Source organism: Cheilinus undulatus, linkage group 11 (genome assembly GCF_018320785.1).
Source record: "Cheilinus undulatus linkage group 11, ASM1832078v1, whole genome shotgun sequence".
NCBI classification, from domain to species: Eukaryota; Metazoa; Chordata; class Actinopteri; order Labriformes; family Labridae; genus Cheilinus; species Cheilinus undulatus.
In genome coordinates, this window is record NC_054875.1 from 18,407,615 (window position 1) to 18,433,556 (window position 25,942).

Sequence of the window (25,942 nt, forward strand, 5' to 3'; positions counted from 1 at the left end):
GTTACTGCAATTGCCCGCCTAGTGAGCCCTCTGCCATAGTGTGTGGGAATTAGAGTTTGCAGATTTGTGAATCTTGTGTCTAGGGTGGATGCATCCAAGCCCTTCCTTTCCACAAATTCACTACTACTACTATAATTTGTCTGTCTGTTTATATGAACATTATATTGCCAGAAGTATTCGCTCACCTGCCTTGACTCGCATATGAACTTAAGTGACATCCCATTCTTAATCCGTAGGGTTTAATATGACGTTGGTCCACTCTTTGCATCTATAACAGCTTCAACTCTTCTGGGAAGACTTTCCACAAGGTTTAGGAGCAGAGGTGTCAAAAGTATTCACATTCATTACTCAGGTAGAAATGTAGATACTAGGGTTTAAAAAGACTTCTGTAGAAGATGAAGTATCAACTCAAGCTTTTTACTCAAGTAAAAGTGTTTAAGTACTGGTTTCAAAACTACTGAAAGTATAAAATTAAAAGCAATGTAAGGGGAAAAAAAAGCCATTAAGGAATAAAGCTTAGGCCGCGCCACAGGGGCCTGCAGTGCAACCCCCCCCCAAGAAATTTTTTTTTTCTAAAGGCCATAATGACTATAATGTTATATCAAAATGTTTATGTTGAAAAATTTGGGATGCACCTGTTTCAGCTACATTTATGCTCGCTGAAAATGAATGCATTTTAGTACAATGCAAATACATTCAATAACCATATATGTGCACTACTGAGCATTAACATGTGTGTCATGCAGCCAAAGATATGATGACTAGTTGCCTATAAGTATTTGTCTTCCTGGCTACCAACCTCCTCGCTGGTGCTTGGTTGGGACATCTCTCTTGAGTTCTCTTGAGTCTCTGCCATGGACATCTTCATACTAGGCTACATAAGTCTGCTATTTCCTTGCTGGAGTGTGACGTGATTTGTGTCGTGTGCAGGTGCGATGGATCGTGTGCAAACCAATAGGGTGTCGGAATGATATTATGTTTATATGCTGCCCATCCAACCACAATCAAATTCACTCCATCCAGATGGCACGATTTATCTGGATAGGTTTTTGGGTTTTTTATTTGTGTTTTTTTGAACGATGACAAGCCGGAATGAAAACAAACTGAAATGAATTAGGAGTAACGAGGCTATTTTCAAAATGTAAGGAGTAGAAAGTACAGATAATTGCTTGAAAATGTAGGGAGTAGAAGTAAAAAGTAGGCTGAAAAATAATTACCCCAGCAAAGTATAGATACCCAAAATTTCTACTTAAGTAAGGTAATGGAGTATTTGTACTTAGTTACTTGACACCTCTGTTTAGGAGTGTGTTTATGGGAATTTTTGACCATTCTCCCAGAAGTGCATTTGTGAGGTCACACGAGAAGGCCAGGACGAGAAGGCCTGGCTCTCGGTCTCCGATCTAATTCATCCCAAAGGTGATCTATCAGGTTGAGGTCAGGACTCTGTGCAGGCCAGTCAGGTCCATCCACACCAAACTCTCTCATCCATGTCTTTATGGACCTTGCTTTGTGCACTGGTGCATAGTAATGCTGAAACATGACCAAACTGTCCCCACAAAGTTGGGAGCATGGAATTGTCCAAAATCTCTTGGTATGGGGCCAAGCCCAGCTCCTGAAAAACAACCCCACACCATAATCCCACCTCCACCAAACTTTACATTTGGCACAATACCATCAGACAAGTACTATTCTCCTGGCGACCACCAAACCCAGACTCGTCCATCAGATTGCCAGATGGAGAAGCACGATTCGTCACTCCAGAGAACGCGTCCAGTGGCAGCGTGCTTTACACCACTGCATCTGACGCTTTGCATTGCACTTGATGGTGTATGGCTTGGATGCAGCTGCATGGCCATGGAAACCCATTCCATGAAGCTCTCTACGCACTGTTCTTGAGCTAATCTAAAGGCCACATGAAGTTTGGAGGTCTATAGTGATTGACTCTGCAGAAAGTTGGTGACCTCTCTGCACTATGTGCCTCAGCATCCGCTGACTCTGCTCCGTCATTTTACGTGGCCTACCACCTCGTGGCTGAGTTGCTGTTGCCACTGACAGCTGATTGTGTAATATTTAGGAGCGAGGAAATTTCATGACTGGACTTGTTGCACAGGTGGCATCCTATCACAGTACCACAGTGGAATTCACTGAGGTCCTGAGAGTGACCCATTATTTCACAAATGTTTGAGGAAAGAGTCTGCATGCCTAGGTGCTTGATTTTACTGTATACACCTGTGGCCATGGAAGTGATTGGAACACCTGATTTCAATTATTTGGATAGGGGAGTGAATACTTTTGGCAATATATTGTATGTATGGATGTCTTGATTTACAAATCTCCTTGTTCCTCAAATTGTCATTCATATCTCTCAGAGGACTTCTTAGGTATACTGGTTCGAAACTGGAACCATGACAAAATTATAAATATGTCTAGATTTTCCAGAAAATCCAATATTAAAGGGCTGTTTTTGGCTTCAGTTTGCTCCACCTCACATCCACATCCACCAATATGGCTGATGCGCTAATGTGTGGTGAGCGTATTGCATCACTTCCTGTCAGTGGTGGGTAGAGTACATAGTTACAGTACTCAAGTAAAAGTACTGTTACTTAACAATAATAATTACTCAAGTAGAAGTAAAAGTACTCATAAAAATAAGTACTTTAGTAAGAGTAAAAAAGTACCTTATTACAAGACTACTCAAGTAGTGAGTAACTTCATTTTGTGTAATTTATTAAAACAAATTGCATTACGACATATTATTCATGGGTAGTAATGTAAACTGTACATTGTCATAAATAAAGCAAAAGTAATTAAAAAGAAAAAGAAAACTTAATACTCAGAGCAGCAGTCAAATTATGTTTGTTAATCACAATTATGGGATGAAAATTCATTAAAATGAGAGCTCCAGCAACAACATTTGATACAGAGGGATTTGAAATTCAAAGCCAGTGCTCTGGTCACATTCTGGTCAATGGGAATGGCTGTTCATCCCTCTCTCACTCCTCCCTCTTTCCCTCCAAACTAAACACAGTTCGCTTAAAAGGTCCAACAGGATCTAATAATAGACCAGAGTCACTCAGTCTTGGTAGAGTCAAGGATATGTAAATGTGCCTTTCTCCTCCTGGCAACTTCCTGGTTGCTGGCAAGGGTGGGAGCCAATGTGAGGAGGAGGAGAAAAGGAGCATGGTCGGCATGGCAACTCGACCTGGCTGTTATGCACAGTTTTAACTTGGGTGTAAAATGCAAATGTTATTCTCAAGAGTAGCCTGCCACAGGCCACTTCCACCTACTCACTTTTCTTAACTTCTTATTTTCTTCAGTAAAATCTCCATATTGTTTACCCCTGATCACAGAGCACATAGCAGGGTCAAAACTTGCAAAGATAAGAACTCTGAATTCATTGCATCAATTAAATATTTTGACAAGTACATCTCAATGTTCCTGACACAAACCACCAAGTTCACCCAACAATACAGCCCAACCACTTTAGACAGTGGATCTGAACCTGCTGGCCCTGTGCTGTCTTCAATCTTGTTGTCTCCCTTATGTGCCTTAACAACACAACCTCAAAATAGCCCCCCTACCCACCCCTTGTCAGCAAATTAAGAGAAAAAGAGAAGGCAGCACGGAATGGATATCACTATGGCAACCTCTTGGCCTGGTTGTTATGAAATGCACTTTCCACTTTTATGGTTCTTAACTTTCTTTAAGAAGAAAAAGTGAAGATTAGTCAGGTTTCTTGCACTACATGGTGGCAAGGCAGCATACTTGTTAACAACTGAGGTTTACGATCTCCCACTCTTAGATCTTAAGATGGTTAAAAATAAATAGGAAAAGAATAATACAATTTTTTAGACTTCACAACATCTCAACTTCCAAAAAAGTTGGGGTGTTGTGTAAAATGTGGATAAAACAATACAGTGCTTTGCATATCCTTTTCAGCCTATATACCATTGAGTGCTGCACATTGACAAAATATGTGATATTTAAACTGATAAACTTTATTGTTTTCTGGAAATATACTCATATTCTGAATTTGATTCTTGCAGTATGTTCCAAAAACATTTGAATGGGGCAAGAAAAAACTGAAAGTTTTGGGATGCTCAAAAAACACCTGAAACATTCCACAGGTAAGTAGCTAATTGGTAAAAGGGGATTGTGTTTTAAAGGAACACTCCTGAAAAGATCAGAAGTTTACAAGCAACAATGGTGCAAAGTTCTCTACTGTATGAAAAACCATGTGGGCAAATAGTTTTTCAACAATGTTCCTCAATGTGCAGTTGCAAAGAATTTAGAGATTTCAGGATGGTGGTGTTACCCAAGGCATGGGTCACTTGCACATCTGTGAGGGCACTGTTAAAGACCCTGTAAAGGGAAAATAAATCTGTGTTTAGGTTTGTTGCATTTTATTTTATTTTATATAACCTTTATTAAACCAGGAGAATCCCCGTGAGATTAAAAACCTCTTTTTTAAGGGAGTCCTGGCCAAGAGGTAACAAAGTTCAACACATGACAGGTTGCTGTGTAATGAACCCCTTATATAAAATTTCAGTTGAATAAAACATCTCTAAGTTTATAAAATTAAGCTTCAAAATCATGAAAAATGAGGCAGTAAAATCTGCTGGTGTGGATGGTATTGAATGAGCTGAAGCCATGCCCACTCAGGGGAAATACGATCCTCTCAGATTTAAAAAATGTTACAATCTGAATGTTGACCTTATGATCAGTGTTGCTGCCTGGCTCTGTGCCAAAGAAGAGACAAAGCCATTTTTCTGGCTCAAATGTCTGTTGTGATGCTTTAAATGATCCATAGACCACTGTGGCTGATAGATTTGTCATATTTAACCTCACAATAAACAAAGAAACAAAAAAAAAGGATTAAACTGACATAACTTTCAATAAAGGCAGTGGCATCAACTAACAACAGACTGTTCTGAGATGAACTGCTCTGTGATTTTTATATTGTAGTGTTAGAGGGGTGGGGTCATTCCCCTTTGTGGGCTCGTGACATCATGAGCCCACATATTGGCCCTGCCCACATTAAACCCAGCCAGGAAAGAGGTGAAGACTTTCTAACGGTTTAAATCCAGAATTTAGTCACATGAAGATCGCAGTGTTTTCACATGTTTACAGCAACCATATTCCAACATATAGCATGTTACGAAAAAAACTTTGGATTTCACATTACAGGGTCTTTAATACCAAGAGGTTTTGGAGCATCAAATGCTTCCATCCAGACAACGCCTTTTCAGGGATATTCCTGCTTATTTCTGCAAGACAATGCTAAGCCACATTCTGCACAAGTTACAAGTTACAACAGTTTGGCTACACATTAAAAGAGTGACTGAGTAAAAGTGACAGCCTGCACACAGTCCACACCTGTCTCCCATTGAAAATGTACAAATGCAGGTGTCTCCAAAGTTCCAATAAAATTAGTTCAGATCTATTTTTCTTTCCAAATTTACACTCCAGGGAGCGCAGGTGGTCGAGTGGTTTAAGGCGCTACCCATGTACGCAGGCGGCCTGGGTCCGAATCCGGCCCGTGGCCCTTTGCCCCATGTCTCTCCCCGCTCTCTTCCCTGTTTCCAAGTCTATCCACTGTCCTTCCTCTATCAAATAAAGGCATAAAAGGCCCAAAAATAATTCTTAAAAAAAAAAAAAAAAATACACTCCAAATTTTACGCCTTTAATAATTATCTTTTTCCATCCTTATCAAATACTCCACTCTTCACCAAAACTAGTTAGCAACCTATCTCTCTTATCATATTTAGTCATGTTCTGTTTATGCATTCACATTAAATTCATATAACCCCATAATTTATGTCTGTCTTTGTGATTTGATAATAAATCTTTAAAATACAGTCGTTCAGGAAATCATTTTGTATTAAGCTGAGGAATAGAGTCCCTGTGTCAAGGACTCATCCCCTTTAGAAATGGGATTGATTTACTGTTAATGTTGTTGTTAATTAATTAATTACAGGTCTTAATTAATTAATAATTACAATATTTTATTGGTTATTAAATAACCAATCCACGTAAGCGGTGGTGCCCTATTCTTCTGCGAGGTTTATTGATAGTATTCCGTTATTATCAACTTTTTAACGCTACAGCTTGAAGATCAGCAGTGGTCTTCCTTCTGTCTCTAGTACTTAAAATCTTGAGGTGTCTGACATCTGCTTCAGTTAACTTTCGTTTCCTGCTTCTTCCTTGGCACATTTTGTAAGTACCAGTCTCGGCAGTTGACTCCAAAGCATACTTGACCACACTGTGAGAACACTTTATGTCTTTCCCTATTTGTCTCAGAGACCATCCAGTCTCATGAAGTGCTTTCATGCGGACTCTTTCATTTTCAGTGAGCTCTCCACGTTTTTCCATTTTGAACAGGAATGAGGAATTTCAAACTGAATTCACCTTTTTATACCCAAATTTGAGCCGGCTCACTGGGCTCCTCTGAGAAGTCAGAAATTAGTCAAGCATAACATTTAACCACTAAAACTCATTTTTCTGTTCAGGAATGCAAGTAAATAACTATAATTTGACATGTTAATCAACAAAAAATAATGTGCTTTACTATTTTTTCTTTTTGTTTTGTAAATCAGTAAATTTGAAAATTCTTGGATAACAACAATAATTATATTTTAGCATTTATTTTATATTTTAAAAATATCATTTGGGTTAAAGAGCTTCTACATATTGGTGTTATTAACCATTGGGAAAACATAAAAAATGATTTTGGTAATTACCAGTGCTGTTAATTAAGGGCAGCTGTGGCATAAACCTTACCGTGGTTGGTGGTCTGATAAATTTGTTAAGTGTACATATGGCAAGAATGGGAAAGATTTGTACTTAAAATACTTCAAAAAGTACGGTCTTTAGTCCCCAGACACTTACGAAGTCTGGTTTGAAGAAAAGATGACAGGTGTAGAAATGCTCTTGTTCCACCCTTTTTGGAACAGATTTCAGAAATCAAATTCAGAAAATGAGCACATTAAAAAACAAACAAACAAAAAGTTTATCAATTTGAACATTCAATATATTATCTTTGTGTTGCATTTAAATACACTGTCGAACAGGATTTGCAAATCACTAATTTCTTTTAAATATAATTTTATACAACATCCCAAATTCTAAATGTAACCGTCAGCTCTATAAAATAAACTACACGCTGACTGGCAGACCATAGCAATATGTTAGGCCTAAGATTGGTGCAAACTATCTCCTGTGGCACAACAAGTTTCCCTCCTAAATCTACCTGCATCTCCCAGTCCTTAGAATCCTTTAACTGGCCTAACTGGAGCTTACCTAATAACCTACCTCCTTTAACCTTCTCTCCCTCTTGTACAATCTGAACCGTCCTCGTTCCCTGATTATGTCCTGCATTCACCTGTCGCCTTCTGTTTTCAATTCCTGCTGCTAGACTTTTCAAAACCCTGTTATGCCTCCATGTATATCTACCTTGTGACAGACTGATCTTACGTCCTGTCAAAATGTACCCCAAGGTTGCTGTCTCGGCACACAAAGGACATGATGGGTCCCCATCAACCCAGCACTTTAAGTTCTGGGGTGATGGTAGGACGTCATAGGTAGACCCTAACAGGAATTTGATCCACCTATCTTCCATACTCCATAGGTCTCTCCAACTCAGCTTCATCTTCTCTACACTCTCCCAGTTCATCCACTGTCCCTGCTTAGCCTGAGCCACAGCCTTAGTACACCTTACTACTTCCTCCTGTCTACGTACCTGTTCCACTACTGGTCTCCTTCTATCTTTAGGACCTGCTTTTTTCCACTCCGGTCTACCTGAGCCAAGCCCCAGGTCTCCTCGACCTACATTGCCTACAATCTCAGCATGCCTAAGAGCTGCCTTTGCCTCCTCTACCCCCTGTCTTGGGTTCCATTTCCTTTCCTTAGTTGGATTTGGAACTACACTGCTAACTATTCTATCCATACTCCCTGCTAATAGGAACTCTGTTCTAACCTTTGAGCATTTGAACTCTTTTGTCAAGCTAGTGATCAGGAGCTGGGGTATCCCTTTGCCATACAGTGCCACACTGCTAAGGCACCGAGGAATGCCCAACCACTTCCTTACATATGAGTTAACTACTCTTTCCAGCTTCTCTACCTTCAATATTTGGATCTCATATACTGACATGGGCCACATCAGTCTAGGAAATAGCCCAAACGATAAGCACCAAAACTTCAACCTTCCTGGGAGCCCTGATTTATCAATCCTCCCTAATCCCTCCACTACATCTTTTCTAAACTGCTCCACCTGTTCACCATCATTAAGGTCTTCATTATACCATCTCCCTAAGCTTTTTACTAGCTTCTCCCTGATCGACGGTATCTCTTCCTCATGTACAAAAAACTTCCTGTCAACAATCTTCCCTCTGGATACTGAGATGCTCCTGGACTTACTAGGCTTGATCTTCATGCACTGTTGTGGTGACCAGCATCATGTCATCCATGTAAGCCCTGATTGGTGGGAAGCGCATCCCATCCTGTGATATCTCTCCTCCTACCACCCACTTGGAAGCTCTAACAATGACTTCCATTGCCATTGTGAAGGCTAGAGAGGAAATCGTGCATGTAAGGATGGCCTAGTGGGTTAGGCTCAAAAAAGGAGTCAAAGGTTCCAAAAAATGCTGTCCAAGTGAATTTATTTACAGTGAAAAATGTGCAGTGGTATTTACAGTGCAGGCCTGGAGAAAAATAATGCTAAAAACTTGCAAAAGAGGAAAAAATGTGAAAAAAAAGAAGACTGAGCTCTATACAATGCTCTGTTGCAGCTCTGCACACACTTTGTTCACTTTAAACGGCTCTCACAACCTAACAGCTCTGACACCAACCATCAACAACCTCACAAGGCCTCAGCCTCCTCTTATATAGGAGTGAGGGGAAGGTACCAGTGTCAAAGGACTAAGTTGAAATCAATTAACTCTACTAAACACAATAAATGACTGCAAAATGAATAAACATTTTCCAAACAAATTCATATCATCATACACAATATCACAGGTAAGTTACATGTTCACATTTAATTTAAAACAAGACATTTCCTTCTGTTTGCCATAAAAACACCCCTCCAACTCTACCACACTTGGTGCCTTCTACCCAGCACACCTGTATATAAGCCAATGGCGGGCTTCTATTCTGTTTGCCACTTCCTGGTTTCAGGAGCTAAGCACAAGAAGGCACATGGAGCAGTGGGTGAACAAACATATCACTTTGACATCCCTAGCTATAAATAAATGTGTTTTGGGTTAAAACAATGTTCATGTCTGTTTATTTGACTTTAACCAGTAATAATTGAATCAGTTTCAAATGTTTTAGTTTGTCAGAAAGAGCTTTTTAAACTAAGTAGCTGTTTGCTAGCATTGCTATGCTAACATGACACAGGCCTCTCAGCCAGCTTGATGTATTAAAAGAAAGGCTGTGTTACATTAATACATGCATGCTTTACTCAGTTTAGAGGGCACGGGGTAGCACCGTGACAGTGCAACCTGCCATAATACCTACCTCTAGTCTCTGCCAGCCTGTCATAAAGTTTGCAGTACTAATACACATCCTAACATCTCTGAAGTACATCTTCACTAAGTTTACCACTATCTCTGGCACTCTAAAGAACTCAAATGCCCACCAGATAAGACTATGAAGTACTGACCCAAACGCATTTGCTAGATCTAAAAAGCACTAATGAGTGCTAACACTGATGTTAAGCTTAGATGTGACCTGTTGAGATTCTCCTCAGCTTCTGCACTGTTTGTTGATACTGTTTGTTTGGCCTAGAGCAAATGGAAATTAATTAAAACCAAGTAATCATTGACATTAGCTGTTGTTAACATTATTTAATGCACAGATTTAGATTAATACATTTTTGAAAGACATAAAAGACTTTGCTCTTCAACCAGGGGTGGACTGGGGGAAAAAGTGGCCCAGGAGTCATTGACAGACCTGCCCATTTAATACGTGCTACTGGGGAGCCAGCCAGCTGGCAGCACAGGTTTCATGTAACTTGATGAAAAAAATCTAAGCATTGGTATTTTGACTATAATTCATACAGTTATTGATAACTGTATGGGTATAACTCATACAGTTATCAATAACCTGAAGAACCCAGTTGAATAGCCAACCAAAAATGGCATATTCTTATGCAGTGATTTTAATGCCTACAGATCAGTGATTCAATAACAGCTATAAGGACCTATTAATTTGCCAGGCTGTTAGACATTGGAATTACACTGACTATCTATACCCTAAATAAACCACTAGAGGGCAACATAATTACAACAAGAAGCCATTTTAAAAGACATTTTATTTAAAAACAGATTAGCAAAGATAACTACAATTGCATAAAAACTTAACCCAGAACATTTATGAAAATTAAATCTAAACTGAAAATAGTAAACTGACGTTTGAAAACTAAAAACTTGAAAGGCGAAGGACATCCTCTTGATTCTCCCGACTTAAGCACCTTTCCTCTGCTGTTTTAGTCCTTACTAATAAACAAGCTAGTAAGTTAGTCAGTTAGTGCCAGTCTGTCTCAAACTATCCCCCTCTTGATTGTGTGATATAAAAGTGAGGGATGCAAGGTGCATTTAAACTCAACAGCATAACAGTATACAGAGTTCTCATCCATGTGTTGCTTATGAAGGCGGGGTTGAAGTGGTTTATGTTGACAGTGGGGCAAGGGTAGAAAGTGACGAATTACATTTACTCAAATTACTGTAATTGAGTAGCTTTCTGTGTACTTGTACTTTTTTGTGTAGTTTTAAAAATAGCTTTCACATCACATGATGGTCAGTACATGCATATAGCGAGAGAATGATTCCATATTTCTTCCCTAAACAGCTGCTGCATTGTACTTTAGGTTAGGTCAAACATTATGTCAAATAACCTGGTTGGCGGTTCATGTTTTCTTCTTGTTATTGCACGTCAAGGACAGGTCATAGTTCACTGTGAAAGCCCCTTGCATATCAAAAGTAGCTACTCAGTACTCAGTACTTAGAGTAAATTTTAAATGATGTACTTTTTACTTTTACTTGAGTAGATTTATAGACCAGTACTTTTACTTCTACCCAAGTAAACTTTAACCAGAGTAAGTGTACTATTACTTGGGTACAATAATCTGGTACTTTTCCACCTCTGCAATGGGGCCACATTCCTCTCTGGAGTCCCCTCTAGAACATATATGCTGGTCTATCTGGATGAGAGACAAAAAACATGGTGTACACATTATTGAAGTTATCAGCAAAATACAAATATGGCAGTATTAAACATTAGTGCACAAGTTAGCGCATAGGGCTAAAAAAGCAAACAAGCCAAACAAGCATCATGGTCATTAAGCTCACCATAATCATACTGGTGTTGTGTATGGTTTCCTGAGGCCGTTCTGCCAGTTGCTCTCCTGTTTTGCCCTGGGTGTCATCATCATTTCTGTTATGAGTCCTCTCTCTATCCACCACATCTGGATCATCTTCAGTCTAAGTAAGATATTGGTGTTGTTAATCATGCTAGTTCATCAGTGCAACACTATCAGTAAACATTAATAGGTTAGTTTAATATCAGTATGTCCATGAGATGAGGTAAGGATATAACACTTTATTAAGCCTTGCACATACACACCAGGGCAGCACAGATTATCTGTTTGATTTTATATTATTATTATCATTATTATTATTATGTTTATTTTATTGTTTGTTCATCATCCTCCCAATATTAACTTGCCAACACAGCCTGAACCAAGATAAATAAGAAAGTTCATTAAAACGTGGTAACAAATTATATCTTGTTATGCCTTAATGACTTGAATTTTTAATTGAACAGGATTACCGCACATTGTAGTTTCTCTTCATTTCAGACAGGCCTAAAACACACTGGTAAATTTCAAACAGACAGTAACATTATCTATAGGCACATTGAAAAATACAGGAAACACTGACTAGTGCTAATTTTGGACTCTGTGAAGCTAAAATTAGGCTACTTATCACTACCTCATTGAGGTCATTAAAAAGCAAACTACAGTTAGCCAAATGAGCATTTTCACATAAAGCATCACCAAGTCCCGACAACAACTTACCATTACGTCGCTGGTTCTTTGACTCGCCTCTGGAGACCGCTTTGTAACCTGCTCTGCCGTCTCAGACTCTGTGCCAGACTCAACAGTGCTGGACTCAGGTGCATATCTGGAAGTTTCCAGCTGTCGAAGCTCACTGCTGCTAACGCTGCTGATGCTGGCAAAAGCAAAATCAGATCCTTGTCTGCTGGTGATGGCTGAGTCTGAGTCTTTTTCCCTTTCTCTCTCAACTCTCTCGCGCTGGCTCGCTCTTGCCACTGCTGTGTGATTGATAAGTGGCAGATGCAACAGCCTGAGGAAATGGGCGGGACACACCCATGAGCACTAAAGGTGATTGGTTATCATCATAGGCAGCGATAGGTGAAATTCCTTAACTTCCTTACAAAACACAGGGGTAGCATATCACAATAGCCCAGCCCAGCCCCCTCCCCCAACAAACAATTCCTTGAGAGGGCCTATGTCCACAACACTGTGGGCCATAGTACCGCTTTCCTTTTAACCCCTTTTCCTTTTTTTCCCTTCTTGACTTGCCAACTGGCCCATCAGGCCCATCAGCCCGTCGGCACACCGGGGAAATCCCCAGCTTCCCCGTACGTCACTCCGCCTCTGTCTTCAACCACTGCCATGTCAGCTTAAACAACAACTGAGTGAACGTCAAACTGCAAATAATCATCCATGTATCTTTAAGAGCATGTAGCCATCTCATACTCAGCAAAAATAACACACTTCAGGATTAGGGGATTAAGCCAAATCTTGCTTAGTAAGGAGGCAGACTATGGTGAATGTGACTGTGTTGTTCTGAATAGACATGCTAGATTGTCTTTGAACAAAGAAGGTAATTTGTTTTTTGCTTCTTTGTTTGCAGAATAAAGACTTGTATTTAGACAGTTTCACTGGATTTATACAAAACACTTGATTGGCTTTTTATTGGTGTATTGATAAGAATGTCAGCCATTGTCTTTGCTGACAATAGCTGTTCCAAATTTGTTTGCGTCACTGTTTTATCGAAAATATAATTCAGAACCTCATTATTAATGGATTAAAATATCAAAACATTATCGTGTTTCCAGTTCAAGACTTCAACCATTTTTCTCTGTGACTGCAGGTACCAAGAAGCTGGCCAACAAGGCAGCACTGTGGTACGTCCCCTGTTCTCTGCAGAATGTTGAGAAGATCTTGGAGGTTCCCCCACTAAAGGTACATGGAAACTTTAACTCTCTTTTATTCGTGAAGTGAAGTTTGGCATTTAACTTGTCAGCCTCTTTGCTCTGACTGGTGTGCTGAAATGACACAAGCAGATGCCATGAGAAAGGCCATCTGGACAAGATTTGAATATTGGCATTTTACCAGTCTTGAATGTCACTGTAATACAATTCTTAAAAATACCTGCACCAGTGCAGAGACAGGTGTGTACGAGTTTGAATGTGCTTATAATGTTCTGCCTGCAGTATGCCAGTGTGGAACAAGAGGAGGAGGGCAGAAAACGCTACGAGGCTCAGAAGTTGGAGAGACTGGAGACCAAAGCAAGGGTTGAAGAGGTGCTGCCACCTCCACCCAACCCAGGTAACATTCTAAGTCAAAGGTCTCAGATCACATCCTAGCACGTTTTGACATAACATCCAGTAGATGTCTAGGGTGTGTTAATATTGCTGCCACCATACTGTCACCTGTAGTGGTTGATGCTAATATTGCTTCTGATTATGCTTTAACTTAAGAATAAAGCAACATGTATATACCTTGTATCAATGCACTTTGCTGTACATGCTACAAACTTTCTGTTAAGTTAGCAGTCTTTCTTTCAAGTTATCAGTAGTATATATTTGCTGTGTAAAATTTTAAATTGTTATAACAATTGTTATGTATCCTCGAATTTTGTCATGCTCCCTTACCCAAGAGGATCCACCGAAAGGTATGTTAGCTTACTCAGCAGGCTGCATGTCAGTACAGTGACTTTTGTAAGACAGCATGCAGTGGAGACCAAAGTAGTTTTATTAATTTAGATGTGCTTGACTAAAAAACACTTCTAGGTTTAAGAATGCAACATTTTTCTCATTGCCTCTATTGTTTTTTTTTGTTTGTATATGCACATTTGTCCTTTCCCAATGCAGAACAACACACTATTGGCTTCAGTCAGTCCAGTCTGATCCATTTGGTGGGCCCATCTGACTGCACACTCCACGACTATGTTCAAGGAGGTAAGACTGTATTTTTCACTGTCATTTCCAGATTACACAGTTCACTGCTACTACAGGTAATATCAACGATGAGTTTCTTACTCAGCGCCAGAATGTTGCAAAAGTTCCAGAGTCTGGTAAAAGCCACACCAAAAAGGAATCTTTTGTATGTGGTTAAACATTTCTTTTGCAATGGATGAATGTAGGGAATGTAGTCACTGTGTGATTGAGAATATACATCTAGCCATTGACTTTATGGCTGAAACCCCTGGTTCTCCACATTCTCCAAACTTATGCTGATGGAAGATATTAACAGTAAACAAGCTTGAAGAAACTGACTGTTTATTGTCTACTGGGTTTTAAAAGCAAAAAGATGTGAACAAAGTTAAACATCTGACTGACAATCTCAGGTTTGTGTTCTTTGAACATGTCTGAGAGTAAAACCTTTTGGCACGATAAGGCGCTATTGTCTCATAGGTGTATTTCTGAGAAGTTGCTTGGGAGATTTTGCCCACTGATTATTTTAAATGTTTTATTTAATCGCTTTGACCTGTGGCCAAAGTTTTATAGCAGTAGTCGCTTGATGTTCCCTTACTGAATTATTTGAATGCTAAATTAACCAACTGAAGCTTGAAAACACAAATTAGAGCCAGAAAATCCAAATTTCCATGAATTGAACATATACAGTGCTTAAAAAATTTATTACACTACCTGTCATAAAGAAAAAAAACATAAATATTTATAGAAATCTTTCAAAAACTTGTTTAAAACTAAAAATCTTATTGTTAGTTATTTGGCAAATAACAAACTGAAAAAAATAAATAGTCCTTTTTCACACATAATAACCAAAAAACTTAATATTTTCTACGGCCTCCTTTTGCCTTGATAACAGCTTGCATTCTTGCTGGCATTGTTTTTATGTACTTTTCCACAGTCTCTTTTGTTATTGAGTTCCAAATAGTTTCTAGCTGTTCCCACAGACTTGCTTTAGATGAAACTTTTGTGCGATCAGTCTTTGAATCTACTAAATCCCAAATTTGTTCAATAGAATTCAAATCCGGACTTTGACTTGGCCAGTCCATCAGTTCCAATACTCCAGATTCCTTTTTCTTGGTCAAATAATCTCTGCACAGCTTTGAAGTATGCTTGGGGTCATTGTCTTGTTGGTATATGAACCCAAGACCAATCAGATTCAGTCCAGAAGGGATTCCATGATGCACTAAGATGTTGTGGTAGATGTTCTTGTTCATGATACCATCCATTTTCACTCATTTTCCCACGGCGTATCCACAAATGGAACCCCATACCATTATGGAATCTCCACCGTGTTTCACTGTGGGTGCATTGCATCTGGCATTAAAACGTTCTCCAGCTTTTCTGCGGACATAAAACACAACGATGCTGACCTAAGAGTTCAAACTTGGACTCGTCTGTCCAGAGTACCTTCTTCCAGTCATCAACAGTCCAGTGTTTGTGCTCCCTGACAAATCTGAGGCGTCTCTGGATGTTTGCAATGATGGCTTCTTAGCAGCTATTTTCCCTTTAAGCCTTGTTCCATCAGTCGTCTGCTTATGGTCATTCTGGAGACTTTATCAGACTCTGATCTAGAAGCATTCATCTCTGCCTGAAGATCAGCAGTGGTCTTCCTTCTGTCTCTTGTACTTAAAATCTTGAGGTGTCTGACATCTGCTTCAGTTAACTTTCGTTTCCTGCCTCTTCCTTGGCGCATTTTGTAAGTACTAGTCTCGGCAATTGACTCCAAAGTATACTTGACTGCACTGTGAGACACTTTATGTCTTTCCCTATTTGTCTCAGAGACCATCCAGCCTTATGAAGTGCTTTAATGCGGACTCTTACATTTTCAGTGAGCTCTCCACGTTTTTCCATTTTGAACAGGAATGAGGAATTTCAAACTGAATTCACCTTTTTATACCCAAATTTGAGCCTGCTCACTGGGCTTCTCTGAGAAGTCAGAAATTAATCAAGCATAACATTTAACCACTAAATCTAATTTTTCTGTTCAGGAATGCAAGTAAATAACTAATATTTGACATATTAATCAAGAAATAATAATGTGCTTTACTATTTTTTTATTTTTTTGTAAATCAGTAAATTTGAAAATTCCTGGATAACAACAACAATAATTATAGTTTATCATTAAAATATCATTTTGATTAAAGAACTTCTACATATTCAAGAAATAATAATGTGCTTTACTATTTTTTTATTTTTTTGTAAATCAGTAAATTTGAAAATTCCTGGATAACAACAATAATAATTATAGTTTATCATTGAAAATATCATTTCGATTAAAGAACTTCTACATATTGGTGTATTAACCTTTGCAGAAACATAAAAAATGCTGTTAATTTAGGGCAACTGTGGCATAAACATTACTTTGGTTAGGGTTAGGGTGGTCTAATAAATTTGTTAAGCACTGTATATTTTTGTATCTCATTCGATACATTAAGCATTTTTGGTAACCGATAATCCACTTTAGGGTATTTTTTTTTTTTATCATTTATCAGATTGTATTCAGAAGTTTTTTTGGCAATTTATTGATCCTATTGATGAGATAGAGGTATCATAAAAGTATGTATCAAAATGATACAACAGGCTTTAAGGGGTTAAGAGGATGCAATCTCTCATTGTCATGATGATTCTTGATCTGCTTGGGCTCTTACAACCTTTTTTAGCAGAACATAATGAATACAGAATGAGAAACTCCAGGGTTTAAAATAAACCCTGGAAAGTTTATATATATTTAGACTATTTATGTTTGCTCTGGCTATGTGTTGTGTAATGTAGATGTTGCTGATATACAAAGAAGACTAGACAATTTCCATGAGCGGAAATCGCAAGAGGGGCTCGGGGGTCGTGCAGGTTTCATTGCAAGGTCATTCCTGACAATAGACCTGACTTTTCATTACAAAGTCATGTCCAAGTCCAGGCTGAAGCAGCATGTAGCTGCACAATGACACGGTGAAATGGTTAAGAAATACTGTACATGACAGGAGACTTCATTCATGTGTTTTAGTCATGTGTGACCTGATTAATTGATGCTGATCACCTTGCACCTGAGCTTCAGCTGTCTTTTTGATATACCTGGTGGTGTTAGTCCTCCCTATGAAATAGAGTCCTTTAATTGAATTTTATACAGACACGCAGTTCCTGTCAAGGTCTTGATGAGAGAAGGTGCAGTAGAGATGAATTTTATCATTTTCAGCCCCATTTGAACACATTAACAACTTTTATTGAGAAAGGATTGTGGGTTCTTATTTTGATTGACGTCACCAAAGTCGAGAGAACACACAAACAAATGAATGCGCGCTTCGTGCGCTAACACACACACAAATGCACAATCTCTCCTACATATGGGATATATGTGTGGGTGTCTTTGGCAACATCAGTCTTCATGGGGGACTGTATGTGGATGAGAAGCCACCCACAGTCCCACCATCCTGTTAAAGCATTGTTTAAATGGGCTGCTTTATTGGAACAGCTCCATGTGTGTGCGTGATCAGAGCTCATTGAGGGCTGTATGTGTGTCAAGCAGCAATGACATCATCAAAGCACCAGAGCTGCTGTTGCCATGGTAATTAATGCCTGCATAGTTACGCATCAATGATCAGAGATCAGTTACACCTGAGACAGCAGAGAGTAGTTTTGAGTGATTTTGCTTGTGAACACAGTCTCTTTCTCCTTTCAGTGTGCGAAAACCGTAAATGGTATCATCAAAAGGATTTTGGCGTGAGCATCTGCAGGCCTTGAACTATCAGTGATTTACTGATTTTGGTGTTGATTGTGCAAGAAATGAGGCCAGGAGGGCGAACTAAAAATGGGCATCTTTCTGACTTTGAAGACAGATTCATCAGATTGGATACCATTGCAGCAGATATAAGAGAGGTGTCAGCATACTTGGGACAGTTGGTCCTGTCACGCCAAAACCATGCATGATATGCATTTGGTTTTATGTGTGTGGTGTTAGATTTGTGGCCGTAGTCACTAGTTGTTCGCAAAAGTCTCAGCTGATGTGTTGGCTCTCTCAGCCTCTAGGGTGATGACATCACCCACTAGCGGGGTGATTTTTCATGATTTTCACTCAACGCACAGGAGATTTGAAGACTTGCCTATCGAAAACCGTAAACCCCATCATCATAACAAAAGACATTCCTGAAGACAGGACAAAAATACCTACGTTTTAAAGTTAGAATGATCTCTGTAGGTGAAAGTATGGTGAAGCAGTAGGGGTGTTGAAAACCCTATTTTTGTGGTTTCATCATCCCTCTCCCCATTCATTTGTGTGCGAAAACCGTAAATGGTATCATCAAACGGATTTCGGTGTGAGCATCTGCAGGCTTGGAACTAGCAGTGATGTAATTTTGGTGTTGATTGTGCAAGAAATGAGGCCAGGAGGGTGAGCTCAAAATGGGCAACTTTCAGACTCTTTAGGCAAATTTATCAGATTTGGTAACATTGCAGCAGAACAGAGAGGTGTCAGCGTACTTGGGACAGTTGGTCCTATTACGCCAAAACTGCACATGATATGGCTTTGGTTCTTGGTTCCACAGTAGTGGGAAAAGATTTCCTCTGTTTTGATATATTTTTTATGTGTGTGGTGTTAGATTTGTGGCTGTAGTCACTAGTTGTTCGCAAAAGTCTCAGTTGATGTGTTGGCTCTCTCAGCCTCTAGGGTGATGACATCGCCCACTAGCGGGGTGATTTTTCATGATTTTCATTCAACGCACAGGAGATTTGAAGACTTGCCTATCGAAAACCGTAAACCCCATCATCATAACAAAAGACATTTCTGAAGACAGGACAAAAATACCTGCGTTTTAAAGTTTGAATGATCACTGTAGGTGAAAGTATGGCGAAGCAGTAAGGGTGGTAAAAAAAAACCCTATTTTTGTGGTTCCATCGTTTCAGATGGGACTTTTTTCGCAGTTTTTTGCAAATAACTTTGAGAAAAATTGGCGAATCTCATAGAAAAGTCATAGCACACCGATCGGGAACAAACCACACGTTTTGATGTATAATTTGCAGAGGTTTTCTCAAAACCCTAAGAGGAGTAGCACGGCAAAATTTTGTCCGCAAGATAAAGAAAAAGAAACGCACGGAAGAACAATAGTGGCTTGTGGCTACGCCTATTGCTTTGCTATGAGGAGGAGAGTGGCTCGTGTCGTTGCCCCGAGCTCCTAAAAGAAGAAACAAACGGAAGAACAGTAGTGGCTCATGTCATTGCCCCGAGCCCCTAATGATAAGTTTGAAGAGAGATATTCAGTAACGGATTTCTAGTATACTTGTTTCACTTACAGCTCTTGTATGAAGTTTTTGTCTGAATACAGAGAAGATTGAAATATTTATTTCTTTGTTTGAGCTCTTCAAGCACACAAGACCATCAGCATTAGAGTTGATGATTTCTATATTGTTATTTTTAGTGCCTACCACTGCAACAAGGAGGGTTGGCAAAACAACATGCACTGATAATGAGCTGGAGAAATAGCCCTTTTCCCCCACATCAAAGATTCTCAATGGGTGATATATTTGACTATATTTCACTCAAACATATCATGATCAGATCAGGACAAAAAAAGCAACGAGGGTGTTTAATGTTGTTAATGCACAGTAGCAGTAAAGAAAACCCTAACAGATGTCTCTATTGAACTCTTTCATCACACAGACCCCTTTGCGTGACCAATCCAATACTAACAGCTACTGACAAGACAATTTAGAACCCAAGTCACCCTCTTCCTCGTAGCATTTGCCAGTTGTCTTGTCTTGTCTGAAACAGAGAGCTCATGAACAGTATAAGGATGTTTAGTATTCATGGCAGGGAATGTCCTGACCATTCACAGCATGAGTACAGTACAGAAATCCTGCAAGGGAGAGGATGAAGCAGACATGCCTACAGATGAGAACGTATAGAAACAGTAACAGAAAGTAACAGAGAAAAGAGGGAAACCTAAACATACTAGGGCTGAGATGTGAAAAAAGGAAGCTGGTTAAGAGTAAAGAATGAACAAATATTTCATAGCTTTAATGCTGATGTAATTTAATTTGTTTAGCCTTCAAAGATGTCCTTATGACTTCTGACTTCCTCCAATGTTTAGCCTTTGGCATGATCACCAGGCTGTGTATCAGCACAGAATGTCCTTAACACAGGCAGGATGAGAGAAAGAAATCCTGCTGCATTTAATCTAAAGTGAAGCGCGCTTGAGAACGAATTTTGTGGCTCTTGGTAGTTACCCCCACAGGGTATATCAGAATGAAAAAAAGCTAGGTTCAATAATGTCTTAAATTTTTTTAGAGACAGTAACTAAGGTTACATGAGCATTTTTTTAACAGTCAGATTAAATTCATTCGGATCAGAGATCGACACTAGGAAGAAACAATCCATGTGCTCATGCATCTCAATCTGATCTGAATTAAAACCTGACAATTTGCTGTGCACCTGTAAACAAACCGCCTTGACTTTACAACATCAGATCACTTGCTTGTTTTTTCCAACTCATCCTTCCGTAAAAATATTGGATTGTTCTACTCACTTGTCTCTGAAATTTATATAATCTTTATTTCTACTTTATTTTTCTTAAAAATGGACCTTTATCGTGTGCTGCAGACAATTAAAACTGCCATTTCTGGTGCTTTTCCTGTTTAAGCAGCAAGGTCAGCAGCACATACTGCTGCAGTCAATTCGGGGGGGGATGGGGGGGTCCCTTATCTGAAAGTCTATGGGATTTTTGAATGAGTTTTTGGTTAAATGCCTGAAATAAGGTCTGTGGTATACACAACCTAAAGGGAGTTTAACGTTTTATCCTACAACATACATCTGAAACGTGCCCCACCTTTGAATTGTGTATATTTTCACATCTTAATAAAGGCAGTTGCTACAAGACAACTAACAAGGACTACAGCATTTCTCGGGAAGACTAATAGGTCATTTCCACCAAGCGGTCCGGCTCAGTTCAGTGCGGTACGGCATGCTTTTTTTGGCGTTTCCATAGAGAAAGGGTCCCAAAAAAACGACCCGTACCGTCCCACTTTTCGGCACCCTTCCATAGGGGTGCCAATCTTACCAAACCGTACCAAAAAGGTGGAGCTACACACACAACAATAGGGGCTGCACTGATGTCACGTCAGCACGCGACTCAGCTGCTTGCCTCCGAGCTTAATACACGGTAGTCAGCGCTGTGAGAAGCATGTGAAAACGGGAGAAAAATGGACCAATACCTGCCTAAATGGGAAATATTTGGACTCGACGGAGATCCAAACCGTTTCCTAGTCTGTGGATATTGGTATCTGGCCACAAATCAAGTTTCCTAACGTTTATCTGGATGATTATAAGTACACAAAGCAGAGCCCAAAGGCTCACATCAGCCTGATCCATCTGCGATGGATGAGAAACTAAATTAATGCTGAAGTTTTGTGAATACGAAGCCTTTGAACAGTTCGTTCTCATTTGTAAGTAGTTATTAATCCCCTTTTACGTTACGTAACCTGTGAAAAAATCACTCTGTGGTTGTTGAACGGGCTCGTAAAACTTAAGTCTGCAGACTATTTAAAAGGAGATCAGTGCACCCCGGATTTCTGACTTAATCTAGCTTGATTTTAACACCAGCTGAACTTTTACTTTATTTTTAATGCGGCGAATTCTCACAGTGCAGCTCTAAACTTTCATATTTTGTCATTTAAACTGTTCTAGACTAGATATAATCACATATTAACGTAGCGTTACGACTCAAACTGTCTCTGCACATGTATTCCATCAGCTGAGGATCTGTACTGACAGCAGTTAACATCATTAAAATGTAGTTATTTTTTTTAAAAAGCCCTTTCAGCTGAAATAAAGCTGTTTACTGCTTATTCCCGACTGATTTCTGTCACTCATCCTTTCTATAACTCTGCAGCTGGAACAGCTGACTCGCGCTATCCGTGACTTCACATGCATTTACAGCCCGCCCACCAAGTGAGAGCATGGGTGTCTGTGGAAACGCTTGAGGTTTAGTGTACCAAACTATACCAAACCGAACTGAATCAAACCGGACCCCCTGATGGAAACACGGCTTAAAGGTCATCATCCGAAGCATGACAACTGAGCCTGCTGTTCACTTGTATCCGCGGCTGATGACATCAAATTCAGTTGACCATGTTGTAGTTCAATATAGCATGACGTTAGCTGTTTACTTTTGTCAGTCAGATTAACGAACCAGATATGATGTTTATATTATCGATTAATGAAGATTATCTTTATGAACAAAACGTGTACGTTTCATAAACTTTTATTGGGCACAGATCTTATTTTCAGTTATAATCCAAAAACCCATTGAAAAATCCCATAGGCTCGATTGCAGAGGGAACCCATGTGATGCTAACTTCCAGGTTTGGAAGGCCTTCCAGGCCTACAAAATTACTTCACGACTGCACCACTATAAGGAAGCAGAAAGATGTCATGTCACGTAGGACAGACATGTGCAGTAAGACAAAAATCTATGAGGGGCCGTGCAAGACATAATTCATTCTGGACTTTTCACATACATACATTCTTCTTTCACATACATGCATATATACTTCTCATACATACATATATACTTCTCCTCTCACAAATATTCTCCTTGCATATCTACATTCTCCCACATACATGTATTCTCCTTGCACATACATACAGTTGAAACCAGAAGTTTACATACACTATATAAAAAGGCACATAAACTTTTTTATCTCACTGTTTAACATTAAATCAGATTAAACTTTTCCTGTTTTTGGTCAATTAGGATTACCAAAACTATTTCTATCTGCTAAATGCCAGAATAATGAGAGAGATCATTTTTTAGACAATTTTTTATTATTTTCTTGAGAGTCAGAAGTTTACATACATTTCATTAGTATTTGGTAGCATTGCCTTTAAACTGTATGACTTGGGTCAAACGTTTTGGATATGCTTCCACAAGCTTCTCACAATAGTTTGCAGGAATTTTGGCCCATTCCTCCTGGCAGAACTGGTGTAACTGAGCCAAGTTTGTAGGGCGCCTTGCTCGCACATGCCTTTTCAGCTCTGCCCATAAATTTTCAATGGGATTGAGATCAGGGCTTTGTGATGGCCACTCCAAAACATTGACTTTGTTATCCCCAAGCCACTTTGTAACCAGTTTGGCAGTATGCTTAGGGTCATTGTCCATTTGGAAAACCCATTTGCGCCCAAGCTTTAACTTCCTGACTGATGTCTTGAGATGTTGCTTCAGTATTTCCACATAATGTTCTTTCCTTATGATGCCATCTATTTTGTGAAGTGCACCAGTCCCTCCTGCAGCAAAACAACCCTAAAACATGATGCTGCCACCCCCATGTTTCACAGTTGGGATGGTGTTCTCAGGCTTGCAAGCTTTCCCCTTTTTTCTCCAAATGTAACGATGGTCATTATGGCCAAAAAGTTCAATTTTAGTTTCGTCAGACCACAGAACATGTCTCCAGAAATTAAGGTCTTTGTCCCTGTGTGCATTTGCAAACTGTAATCAGGCTTTTTTATGTTTCTTTTGGAGTAATGGCTTCTTCCTGGGAGAGTGGCCTTTCAGCCCATGTCGGTACAGGACTCGTTTGACTGTTGATAATGACACACTCTTACCAGCTTCAGCCAGCATCTTCACAAGGTCTTTTGCTTTTGTTCTTGGGTTGAGATTCACTTTTCGGACCAAAGCACGTTCATCTCTGGGACACAGAACCCGTCTCCTTCCTGAGCGGTATGGTGGCTGGACATTCCCATGGTGTTTATACTTGTGTATAATTTTTTGAACAGATGAACGTGGCAGCTTCAGGCATCTGGAAATTGCACCCAAGGATGAACCAGACTTGTGCAAGTCCACAATTCTCTTCCTGATATCTTGGCTGATTTCTTTTGATTTTCCCATGATGTTACACAAAGAAGCAGTGTGTTTCAGGTGTGCCTTAAAATACATCCACAGGTGTGCCTCTAATTAACTCAAATGTTGTCAATAAACCTATCAGTGGCTTCCAAAGACATGAGATCATCATCTGGGCTTTCCCAAATTGTTTAAAGGCATAGTAATCTTAGTGTATGTAAACTTCTGACTTTCAAGAAAGTAATAAAAATTGTCTTAAAAAAATCCTTTTCTCATTATTCTGGCATTTAGCAAATAGAAATAATTTTGGTAATCCTAATTGACCAAAAACAGGAAAAGTTTAATCTGATTTAATGTTAGACGGTGAGAAAAAAAAGTTAATGTGCCTTTTTATATAGTGTATGTAAACCTCTGGTTTCAACTGTATATTCCTCTCTCACACACATATATTCCTCTCTCACACACATATATTCTTCTTCACATATATACATTCTTCTCTCAAATATATGTAGTGAGAGAAAAATGTATGTATATGAAAGGAGAATATATGTATGTGCAAGAAGGATATATGTATGTGGGAGAAGAATGTATGTGTGTGCAAGGAGAATATATGTATGTGGGAGAAGAATATATGTGTATGGGAGAAGAATGTATGTATGATACCGATACCGAGTACTGATCCAATGCCAGTGTGAAATTTCTGAACTGACAGCTGAGAGTAGTAGATTGTTTGTAGACCTATTTTTGACTCAGAACCTGGCTTAACAAATAGAATCATAACGTACAGTGTCTCTGTGACCCCCCAGTTTTTTCCTGCTTATTATGAGTTTTGCTGCTAAATATTAAAATAACAATAATACAATACTATCTCTCTCTTTTTTTATGCAAACTTTATTGCACTTTTCCAGATATAATAGATAGTGTTTATTGTCATTGCATTGCAAAACACAACAAAATTACGTTTGGCAGTCTCCTCTGTCGCAGCAAACACAGTCGTCCAAGTGGTGGTTAGGAATCTGCAGCCTTACTTTGTCCATCCTGCTGGTGAGGGAGCGGGCACCTGGGAAAAAGATTCTCAGAACGACAGACTTGTGTGGGACCGCTCTTAGCCTAGCCTGCAGCCCGGCTTGTTTGCCCCACTTCTGCCTTCTCACACAATGCCATTACTGCCTCCTCCCCACCTGGCTGTAGGTGTCGTGCTGCTCCGCGTCCTCCTCCTTTCAGTCTCCATGTGTCCCATTCTCCAGATTATCTCTGTCGGTAAAGATGTAAACTCCATGGGCACGCTGTCAGTTCTGGTATGAGTGTGGGCCTTTGTTTTGCTGCTAGTGATGGAGTGCCGGGCTGCTTCATTCGTATGCGCCGCCCCATGCTACCTCAATAGGTAGCATTCAGTAGTCTCCTATTGGTCAGGCAGTGTTCCATGGCAGTTACTAGCAGTTCTTGTTAGCTTTTAAGCTTGCCAGGAGTTGTAGTTGAGACTGAGGTCTTCTTTTTCACCTTTTTGGGGTTTTTCTTGATGGAAATTTCCTGTTCTTTCTCTCAGAGGTGTCCTGGACCATCCATCTTCTTTGTTTTCATAGGTTTCAACATATGTTGTCAACTTAATTATGAAAAAACACTACAAGTCCAAGATATAACTCAAGAGTGCATCTTTCTTGCTGCCAACTGCTCTGGTTGCCCAGCAACCAGATAATATAAAACTTATAACTCGCATATTAACAATTGTTGCAGTGTTTCCCCCACCATTATATTAACGCCCTGCCCCCCCCAACAGCACCCCCCGCCCCCCTTGACAGTGAAGTTAATTTTCCTTTAACTGTTTTTTCTATATAGCG

The 25,942-nt window shown here is 39.5% G+C and overlaps 1 protein-coding gene across 2 annotated transcripts in view; it reads left to right on the forward strand.

Annotated features, from left to right (window-relative positions):
* Positions 1 to 25,942, forward strand: part of acot7 (acyl-CoA thioesterase 7) — a 173,614-nt gene that overhangs the window by 23,909 nt on the left and 123,763 nt on the right. Inside the window, exons 4-7 of one of the 2 annotated variants that reach the window (XM_041799647.1) lie at positions 13,179 to 13,270; positions 13,522 to 13,636; positions 13,968 to 13,982; positions 14,182 to 14,268. In XM_041799647.1, the coding sequence (XP_041655581.1) occupies positions 13,179 to 13,270; positions 13,522 to 13,636; positions 13,968 to 13,982; positions 14,182 to 14,268 (309 nt within the window). The remainder of the gene's footprint in view (positions 1 to 13,178; positions 13,271 to 13,521; positions 13,637 to 13,967; positions 13,983 to 14,181; positions 14,269 to 25,942) is intronic. The other variant, XM_041799648.1, reaches the window with a different exon arrangement.